This window comes from Trachymyrmex septentrionalis, unplaced genomic scaffold (genome assembly GCF_001594115.1).
Source record: "Trachymyrmex septentrionalis isolate Tsep2-gDNA-1 unplaced genomic scaffold, Tsep1.0 scaffold7, whole genome shotgun sequence".
Classification (NCBI taxonomy): domain Eukaryota; kingdom Metazoa; phylum Arthropoda; class Insecta; order Hymenoptera; family Formicidae; genus Trachymyrmex; species Trachymyrmex septentrionalis.
The window spans coordinates 907,709-918,393 of NW_017305884.1; the positions used below are offsets into that span (position 1 = coordinate 907,709).

The window sequence follows — 10,685 nt, forward strand, 5'->3', positions numbered from 1 at the left end:
GTTAATTGTGACGATGAACCTTGTGATTTCTTATACGGACTCCCGGACATTGTTGGCCTTACTGTCACATGTGACACTATAATTATAGAAAATAATAATTGTTAGCGTTTTAATAAATTAACAGTATATTTAGGAAAAAATTTTTCTTTGTAAGTTTTCAACTTCTAAAATTTTCTTACATCAACAATTTTGAGAAATTTGAAGTTAAAATTGTAAAAAAAAAAGAAAGATTATTTTAAAGTGAATTATATAATCAATATGATACTAACCACCATGCTTCTGCTGCGCTGGTGTTGAAGGAGCACTCTGCGGCGGAGGAGCTGGTACGCTGAAGCTTTTCAGAGGATGCCCTTGCAATCGTTTACTTGTGTTGTTCTCCCCAACGGCGCTGCTCACCGGTTGAGTGTTGTTGCCATAATGACCGGAGGCGTATTGAGTGTTTCCACTGTACGACTGTCCACTCGTACCATATGATAACTAAAGTAATAAGAGAGTAAAACACAATTCTCACTAAGTGCAAATAAACGATTTATGCATGCATATTTGAAATCTTACCTGATTCTGTAATGGCTCATATGAACTAGGTATGCAAGAATCCGGGCTGGATTCAGGAGTTGGTTCCAACGTAACGTGTGCGCGATTTAAGCTGTATTGCGCGACGGTTCGAGGATAATTCTGTCTCACCGACGATGTATCGCTGCATGAAGTGTGGATGGTCGGCTGCGACATGCTGCTGTTCACAATCGGCGTAGCCGTGGCTATGGCTGTAACAAATTAGAAACTTCGATGTCTACAATGAAACTACAGTGACCACTGATAAAGATTATGCATTTCATTGTTTGCACGTTTACTTTGTTGTAAAATAATATTTAAATGGTGATCGCTCCCAATATACAAAAAGATACACATCATACAGGTATTGTGCACTAGTACGAGTGATAACCCTACTACTTACGCTGATGCAAAGGTGCACTGTCAATGGGGAGTGTAATTAATTTAGATTTGTGGCTTCCACGACTGTGCTGCCTGCTCAGGGTCGAGCACTTCTCATCAGTGTTACCTGACAGAAAATAAATAAGAAGCAACCAAATAACAAAATCAGAAAAACTATAAATCAAATGTATAAAATCTCCCTTTCTAAAATATCTTTTTTTTCTTAAATAATTGTGCATGAAATATAAATATTTAATTTAAAAGTAAAATTATCAAAACCGTGTTATAACAAAGGAATTATTCTTGCTTGTGGAATTAAACGAGACTGTTGTGCTTTGTGATGTAATTGGAATATTTTCTGTGATGTTTGATTTGTCATAATGCAGCAACATATTCCTCGTAAGTTTACACGACTTACCCATATAACTTGGCACGTAAGTACGTTTATCCAGCGAACTGGAATTTCCATGTATATTATCTTGATTGTATTCCTGATTGCCCGATCTAGGTAATGTATTACTGGTGACGCCACTGGTGGAGGCTTCGCCATTTAACGAAGATTTTTCAAGTGCCTTTAGCTCCATTTGATCGTGATGAATCCACAAATCCGGTGGCTTAATATTTGTTTTCTGAGTTGATGAATCTTTCATGTATCTAAAATCCATAAAACATATATTGATGTATTGATGCTTGATGTATTGCTGCATTATGTACTGATGCATTATGTCGTACGATTAGAAATATACATACCCTTTCTTGCGATCTGGCGAACTTGGATTACATTTACAGCACACTACAATCACTACTGATATAGCAGTGACAAAGACGATCGAAAGACCGACTATGATATAAATCAATAGATTAGAGAAACTTCGTCCATCTGGAAAAATAAAATTAATTTTTTTGCTAAATTAAAACTTGAAAGTCATCCTATATTTTATTTTTCAAAAATAAAGATTATTTATTTAATATTAAAAAAGATTTAATTATAAGTTTTACAATAAAACATGCTTAAAGACATGCATAATTAAAATGATAGAAGAGAAAAATTGGGACGATAGGGATGATATCTTACCTCGACCATGCAATTCATCATCCATGCCATTGTCTATTACAGGAATAAAAAATAAACATAATAATTAACATATTGATATGTGAACGGACAATACAGTGCAAAATAAAACGGAAAAAATACATACATGCTACGCATTCGTATACAATTAAATTAATACAGGTATTATCCCGTGTATATACATATACATATATATATTACATTGTATAAACATAATAATCAAATTTAACATTAATTAACATCGATAAATAAAAATCAAATTATTTACTTGGCGGCGTTTTAAATGAAACCGTCGTAGAGAATGGTCCATATCCTTTGGAGTTACGAGCTTGGATCTTAAAATAATATATCACATTAGGATGCAAACCCTTCACAACGGCATCCACTTTGTCTCCGATGACACCTTCAACCAGCCAATCACGATCCCATTTCGTGTTATCAGTGGAATAAATTATGAGATATCCTAAAAATCAATTGAATTTAGTAAATACATTCCATTTTTCAAATTTAAATCATCAACCTGTGATTTGTCCGTTGGGTTGTTTAGGAGGTTGCCATCGCAATAGAACAGAGGTTGGACGATCTTCGATGGTTTGAATAATAAGATCCCTAGGTGCCGTACTAGGTGCAGCCTCTTGAGTTTGATTTAGAACAACCATACTCCACGGTGAGTTTCGTTTACCCTGTGAAAATTATGCTATAGAACAAGTCTTTTTCGATGTTTCCTTAAACTGTATAATCCACGTGTCTCATACCTTGACCAATTTAACTGTAAACTCATACTGCGTATTAGGTTTTAAGTCGTGAATCATACAGTTGAGATCGGTAGCATTATAATATCTGTATCGTGGGTTGCTGCTGTGATGGTAGAATGTATAACGCACCACGTAGTATCGACTATCGGTGATATACTAAAAATAAATGTTCTTACTAGAGATATTTCCTGCTTAATTTTTACTTTACATGCGTTATCTTACGAGGTTTTACAATATTGATTTATATATAAAATGTACAAGGGCAGCAAAATATTTCAAAAACTGAGCATTTTTAGGAAAGTGTTTCAGATAAAAGTTGTAGGGTTTCAAAAGATCTATTTACTGGTGATACGAGTTTGACTTTGAGTGGCGTCGCCAAGATCAGATCAAAGTTACATCGATTTTTTAAAATAAAAATCTCTATTTTTTATTACATATTTTTGTAGCCTACCTAAGAGCTCTTCAAAATACTATAATAAAATTTTTTTGTATTAAATACTTTTATTATGAGGCTTGAAAGTTATAATATCACTGGCGTTAGCATTATCCAAGGTGTCTGATCGATGGCCAAAATCTCTTAAATATTGTTCAGGATCATAACCTACATAACATTTGGCAAGATCAAAGCTATTGAAAGTAGTTCCTCTTATTTTCATTTTTAGTGCAAAATTTTTAGTCTTTGTTATTGTTACATTTACACTAAAAATAAAAATAAGAGAAACAATCTCTAAGGGTTTTTACATATATTGTTAAAATCGTAACTATGAACAACATTTATAAGCAATATTAAGAATCTTTATTTTAGATCGCATATGTGAGAAACACAATTAATACGAGGATCTTCATTGCTTAAAATAATTCAATCTTGAATTACTAATATACACTATATATGTACTTGCATATATACTATATTGTAGTCTTTTAAAACTGCGTGCCAAATTGTTTTTCCGGACTTATAAATGCAATTAAAACTATTTTAGTTTGAGACTATAATATGGTATATATGCAAGTACATATATAGTGTATATTAATAATTCAAGATTAAATTATTTTAAGCAATGAAGATCCAGTTTCGACCGTAATAGGTATTTTAAATTTCTCGCAATATTTATAAGGTTTTAGCCATCAGTCGAATATCTTGTAGAATATTCTAATACCAGTGGTACTGTAACTTTCAAGTCTTAACTTAAAAAGTTTTTAATGAAAAATAACTTCATATTAGTTTTTAAAAAGTTTTTGAAGTCAGCTACAAGAATACGCGATAAAAAATAATAATGCCTGTTAAAAAGTTTCAAGGTGAACTTTACGTGATCTTGACAACAATATTATGATCATACTCATACTACCATAAAATATGCCACTCAAAACCTTACAATTTTTGTCTAAAACATTTTTCAAGAAAATGTGTATTTTTTGAGAAATTAGCCTGATACGATCGCTCTGTTAAATCTTGTATGTATATATATATATATATATATATATAAAATACAAACGTACTTGACTTTTCGATAAAGTCGTGTCTGTCCAATACAACACAACAGTAGAAGCCGATAGCACGATAGCTTTAAGGCCAACGGGTGGTATTAAAGGCACTGCAGATTCAGATACAAAACGTTCAGGAGTCCTTACGTTTGCGTATGCTGGTTGACCATCACCAACATTATTCGTTGCTCTTAGAGATATTACATACTCCGATGTTGGTTCTAATATAATGGCCAAAGAAAACGGGAAATTAATAAAAATTAAATTAAATTAAAAATATTGCAGAGGTAAAGGTTTGTCGCATTCATTTTACCTATAGGCTTAATAGCATAAGAACGTTGTTTTCCATCAAGAACTTGTATCTCGACATCAGGATAACCTTTGCCCCAGCCTAATTTATACTTTCTCACTTTGATGCTTTGATCTTTCGGGGGATGCCATGATACTAATATAGAATCCGCCATAGCATTTGCTGTAATAATGCGAAGTTTATAACAAATCAATAATTAAAATATTATTTTATTTTGCACATGGATTCCTACCTCTCAGATTACTGGGTGCATTAGGTACCTTCGTCTCATCCAAATCGTTCTCGTATGTCTCTATTTTCGTCCATTCTGTCCAAGGCCCAGTTCCATTGACGTTGAAGGCACATATGCGGACTTGATACACAACGTGCTTCTCGAGCCCAGTGAGCACGTACAAACGTTGATTTCCTTCAGTTGTTACCGTGATCGGGGATCGTCGATCCCCAGATCGAGAATCGTGCGGATATCTACGGTAGCGTATTCTATAACCTGTGATGATCCCATTCTGTCCCTCGAGTGGAGGTTCCCATCTTATGATAATACTCTAAAAAAACATTTAGTTAAGCTCCTTGAATAATCGGCACTGTATTAATTTAAATTGTTTATAATGTATTCAGATACCGTTGAACTAGCTGCTTCTAAAGTAACGTTATGTGGTGGTTGCGTCGGTTGTGCGCTGTAAGTCCGTATAACGATATCCTTACTAAATGCACCCGGGCCATTTTCGTTGACTGCTTGAACTCTAATACTGTATTCCGTATAAGGCACAAGATCTACCAATTCATATGTTGTACTGGTAGTTTCACGCGTTATTTCCTCACCATCGCCCTAAATATGATGAAATCATACAGTGAATAAGCAATAACGTTTGATATTGTTACTTTGACATCACTACTTGCAGAAAAAGTTTATATACCTCCATAAATGTAATTATATATTTAGATATTCGACCGTTAATAACTTGGGGCTCCTCCCACGATAAGGTAATACTCATGCTACTTGTTGGTTGACCTTCCAGGTTCATTGGAAATCCAGGAACATTGGCCTCTATTAGCGTTGTAACTTGTAATACTTCACTAGGAGCACTGGTTCCCCGAGAATTTTGCGCAACTACATGGAATTGATACGTCATACCCGGTTGCAAACCGCGTATCATGGCTTCTAGTTTCTGCAGCGAGTTAGCAACTCTCTCCCTATGCGAATATATGACGGTCATTCTATACTCACATACGGATGTCTCAGAATATTTGGGACATTGTTCGTATGCAGATAGAGTAGATTAAACTGAATCGAAAAGTTCTCTATCATTTTGTAATTTTGTAGCGCTTATTCACACTATCCGCTCGGCTTTCCGTCAATGCAAATGTGCGGCAAGATATATGACTGCCTAGTGCAGAGTTTTTTTTCGTCATGCATAATATTACTGCTAATAATAAGTATAGTAAAACAATTTGCAAACATGACCAATGGACGTATATGAACGAATGCGTGCTTGTTCAATGAACTTTAGAAATTAATGGCCGTATTCATAATCAGATTTTATATTCAAGATCATCTTACATACAGTCTTAAGAAGTCACGAACTAATCAGAGGGCCGTATTAGGACATCTTAGGACGTCTTAAGACATTATGTAAAACAGTTTTAAAATAAGAACGGACTGTGAATATCGCCCAATATCTCGTTAACTATTGCGAAAATTAAAAAATAGTAGAGGACTTTTCGATTCAGTTCGCCTTATTTGCACACAAGCATTGTCCCAAATATTCTAGGACATCCCATATGTTCTTCTTTCTTCGTAGAATAATTACCTCATGGCCCCTTCCTGTTTATAATATACGAAATAATTGAGAGCGTCGCTGTTTGCATTTTCTGGCTCTTGCCAGCGTAGCGTAACGAATCTCGCGGTAACGATGACAAGACTTAGGTTCCTCGGTGGAGAGGGTATGCCACCTCCGTCGAACGCTTCTAAGGTATCTGTATCATCTACAAAATGGGAGTTTGGATCGTAAAGGGGATTAGGATACTTAAACGAGTTCGGAAGAAGATCCGCAGGATCATCAGAAGGACTTATCGAAAGTGGAGGACTTGGCATATTCGACGAGAACGTGTGTCCTAAGAGAGTACTGGGATGTTGCCACGTTTTATTATACAACTGTCGGTGTAATAATAATTTTTTCTTAGGAACTGTCTTGGGAGTTGTCCTATAGAGATTCGTTCTCTCTGCATATGTTAGCATGCAGAACAGTTAATTAACGAGGAACATGGGAAAGAAATAAAGATACAATTAAAATTCCAAACACAAATAAACTTAAAAATAAAAAAAAATTAAAAAAGATATATAAGATAAATATAAAGAAACAAAATAAAAAAACTTTGGTATTTATTAATCAATAAATAAATATATAATTAAATATTTAAATAAAAAATATTAACAAAAGAGAACGTATGCATTTGAAAAAGTTTTATCTATACTTTATCTCGTGAGACTCACTGGGCTGGTTGATTGTGAGACGTGCTGAGGCTTGAACACTACCAGCAGGATTCACTCCCATGCACTGGAAAATTCCAGCATCTATGGGTAATAGTCCATTAATTCTCAGATTGTATCTAGAAATAGAAATATTACAATTTAAAAATAACTTATTAAACACGAATAACACATGATTTCATAGAATTTCTTTAACGACATAAAATCTTCTAAACACACACCCATTGACAATTTGCCAATATGCACTTAATGTAATACGCTCGCCATTTTTAAGCCAAGTAATTTTTGGTTCTGGTTTTCCATAGATTTCGCATTCGAATTCTAGATCTTGACTTTCATTCGCTATTTTATCCTCTGGCTTCTTTATAAACTTCGGTGGAACTGAGGGTTTAAATTCAATTGAAGTGTTGTACTTTAATATCACTGCAGAGTAATAATTAAAATCGTGCATTGTAAATATACCTTGTACGATTAATTCGGCAACTGCGTCCAGAGAGTCGACCATATTTTCCGCGCGACATTGGTACGAACCGTGATCCGATTCTCTGACATTCGTGATCACGAGACTAGAGGCTGCGACTTTGTGATATCTTGGAAAAGATATATTTTTCGTAAATACGATATTCAGATTCGTTGGCATTCTAATAATGAATTAGGTTGAACGCACTCTAGAGAGTAAGTTACTCTCTCTCTACTGGTTAGAGGAATGTGAGAGGGGATATATATTGGTGGCCGCTATCAGCCAATCAGCAAGCGCCCCATTTTGCTGATAATATAGGACTCTAAGGAGGTGGTAGACTGTAGATAGATAGTAAAGTTAGAAGAGGAAAGGAGTTAAGGAGTTTTAGAGAAAATGTTATGTAATTAGATGTATAAGTAGGAGTGCGTGGATAGTGTGAAAGGATATATGAGGCTAAGGCATTTCTTGTAAATCAAGTTTCCTTCTTAACTATATTTGTTGAAGTGAATAAAATATTCTATTCTATGTACCTAGAGTTTTGCGACGTCGAATCAAGAGCGACGCCGTCTTTAAGCCAAAAAATCGACGGTTTCGGATAGCCGTTGGCAGCGCATTCCAAGGTCACATCGGATCCTTCGGTAACTATTTGTTGCAAGGGTTGTGCAACGAATACTGGAGCACTAGAACCCTCATCTGTACGATCAAAAGATACTCGTGAATTTGATTGTGTTGAGTTTAATTCATTTGTTATTTAGCTATTAGGCTTACCAATATCACTAGATAATAATCCTAATTGTGCTTTATTACTCAGTCTGTATTGACCGTAGCCACTAGCATTACATCTGTACGATCCCACATCGTGATACTGAACATTGTCGATTTCCAACGCGCCTGTTGAGAATCAATAAAATAAACTAAATATTAATGACGATAATTAATATGCTAGAAAATCTTAATTAACCGTAGACGTCCATTGTACCTGAAGGCAGGATTGTCATTCGACTTTCATCAAGTACTAAAGGATGTTCGTTTTTTAACCATTGTATTTTTAACAAACTCGAGGAAGCCGGTAGCGCACAACTCAAATATGCAATCTGTCCCGCATAAACCATGGTGTCTTGAGGTTCTCTTTCGAAGCCGGGCAGACCTTTAAAGAAAGTCCAATGTCATATTTATATATGTATAAATGATGCATAAATGTTATCATTTTTCAGAATAAAAAAAATTATTCCTTCTCTCCTCTGTTGCGCAATTGTAATCATCTTAAAATACATTGTAAAATGGATTTGGATTCGGCAATGACTACACGAATTCATTTCTACTTATTTCAATCCCTATCCGTGTACCAAATCGTTACCACTACTAATCATTGAAAGAAGCAGCTCCTTTACTCATTACATAACGAATTTAAGTAAGGAGTTACTTCCCACTTTTGAAAATTATTTCATTTTGATAGAAAAGAACGGCATCAAGCATTATCTTTTTCGGGGAATCTTCAAGCACGTGCTATACGCTAGGAATCTGAAAAACTTGAATACCAACTTGCTAGTTTGATTGTGGCTGTCCGAGAGACAATCGCTCCGACGTTGTCTATGGATGCTAAGCACTGATAACTTCCAATTAGTTCTGTACTACCAGCGTATACGCTATTTATGTACAAGGATCCATTTGCTAGCTGTGATCTATAAAAAGAAAATTGAGAATTGTTTCGTCAGAATTCGAGTAGTGCGCAAAAACGTCATGGGGAAATTCGAGTAGTGCGCAAAAACGTCAACAGGGAATCTTTCGTAAAAAAGAGGCGCATCACGTATTACCGATAACTGTCCCCGATAAAAGTGATTGGCTGTCCGTCATCCGTGCGCCATTGTATATTCGGTGTCCCGAGGACACTCTTTGCCTCGCAGTCCAGGCTCGCAGAACCTCCCTGTTCCACCACCACATCCCGCGGCTCGATGGTAAAGTCCAAACCTCCCGCATTGACTGTGAACAGAGAAAAAAAAATTAATTAACGGAGAAAATGACATTTTTCGCCGTATAATAAGATCCCACAATGAAAAAATCTCTACCATTTCCGTGAATTGAAATTTAATTTGTCAGATAGAGCGATTTGCGCTTTCAAATCAGAATCGTGACTACCCTGAAGAAATACCTATACTTCTCACAAGGGACTGTCACATAATGGTCAAAAAGTTAGATGATGATTTTGTGATCATCTGATAGAGTACCCTTCAATGAGTGATACCATTGCATGACGTGAAGTCCATTTGCTATACCAACGCGTATTACCAAATTTTTTGAAAGGTAAGACCAGGAAAGACTGCCTGTGAAGTCTACAAAGTTTATTGTCAGGGCATCACTGCATTCTCAAACTCGCATGAGAATGGCCATTAGTTCAAAGCGAGTTTTTATGCATCTGGATTTGTGTGTTTACTTAATAATAATAATAAGCCTTATTGGCATGCAAGATACGAAATTTATAACCAGATAATGCAAATTGAAGCACCTTAAGCAAGGTGAAGCGTCAATATTACTGTATAACTATTACTATATAACTACTACTGTATAACTACTACTTTATAAGCCTAGACCTTAGTAAATTGCCGCATAGAATCAAATGTTTATTTAATAAGAATTACAATTACAAAAAATAACAATAAACAATGAAATATGACGTACATCCTAGAGAATAGAAATTAATACATTTCTTAATTGATTGTAATGTTTTTTTTATTAATTCAAATGTGTACAATTAATGCATAAGTTATATCAAGCAAGCGGTGCTTAAAACAATAACATTGTTTGCAATATGCACATTTAAAATCGGAAGATTGCTTAGTTAGGATGTGAGCCGATGAAAAACTTGTCAAATAAAAAACAAATTTGCGTCGAGGTTTTGAATGATTCCAGCCGCTCATCTAAGTAGCCCTGTAGAAGGTATCATGTCACGAAATATGGGCGCATGGAGTTCAAAATGAACAAAACGCTCACAATTTGAAGTAACTGTTTTGCTTCCAAATTCCATCGCATATTTCAAGGGACATATGCCGTATAAATTGCTTGTACAGCCAGAAATAGTACACGCCGAGAGGCTGGATCATACCAGTGGTAGATTCCTTCGGTAATCAACAGCCTAGTCACTCTCTAAATCTCGTGGAGTGAAATCTCACTCGAAGAGACTGAAAATT

At 35.2% G+C, this 10,685-nt stretch overlaps 1 protein-coding gene across 1 annotated transcript in view; it reads right to left on the minus strand.

Annotated features, from left to right (window-relative positions):
- LOC108753597 (neogenin-like) overlaps positions 1 to 10,685 on the minus strand; it is a 15,642-nt gene that overhangs the window by 1,384 nt on the left and 3,573 nt on the right. The window contains exons 2-25 of the mRNA XM_018495326.1: positions 9,315 to 9,480; positions 9,043 to 9,182; positions 8,480 to 8,647; positions 8,269 to 8,391; positions 8,031 to 8,193; positions 7,503 to 7,630; positions 7,262 to 7,421; positions 7,044 to 7,159; positions 6,361 to 6,772; positions 5,467 to 5,743; positions 5,172 to 5,378; positions 4,785 to 5,094; positions 4,556 to 4,714; positions 4,258 to 4,463; positions 2,761 to 2,916; positions 2,526 to 2,688; positions 2,274 to 2,468; positions 2,009 to 2,041; positions 1,684 to 1,813; positions 1,352 to 1,587; positions 956 to 1,060; positions 556 to 764; positions 270 to 477; positions 1 to 76 (exon numbers count right to left, since the gene is read on the minus strand). The exon at positions 1 to 76 is cut by the window's left edge and continues 17 nt beyond it. Of these exons, the coding sequence (XP_018350828.1) occupies positions 1 to 76; positions 270 to 477; positions 556 to 764; positions 956 to 1,060; positions 1,352 to 1,587; positions 1,684 to 1,813; positions 2,009 to 2,041; positions 2,274 to 2,468; positions 2,526 to 2,688; positions 2,761 to 2,916; positions 4,258 to 4,463; positions 4,556 to 4,714; positions 4,785 to 5,094; positions 5,172 to 5,378; positions 5,467 to 5,743; positions 6,361 to 6,772; positions 7,044 to 7,159; positions 7,262 to 7,421; positions 7,503 to 7,630; positions 8,031 to 8,193; positions 8,269 to 8,391; positions 8,480 to 8,647; positions 9,043 to 9,182; positions 9,315 to 9,480 (4,246 nt within the window). The remainder of the gene's footprint in view (positions 77 to 269; positions 478 to 555; positions 765 to 955; positions 1,061 to 1,351; positions 1,588 to 1,683; positions 1,814 to 2,008; positions 2,042 to 2,273; positions 2,469 to 2,525; positions 2,689 to 2,760; positions 2,917 to 4,257; positions 4,464 to 4,555; positions 4,715 to 4,784; positions 5,095 to 5,171; positions 5,379 to 5,466; positions 5,744 to 6,360; positions 6,773 to 7,043; positions 7,160 to 7,261; positions 7,422 to 7,502; positions 7,631 to 8,030; positions 8,194 to 8,268; positions 8,392 to 8,479; positions 8,648 to 9,042; positions 9,183 to 9,314; positions 9,481 to 10,685) is intronic.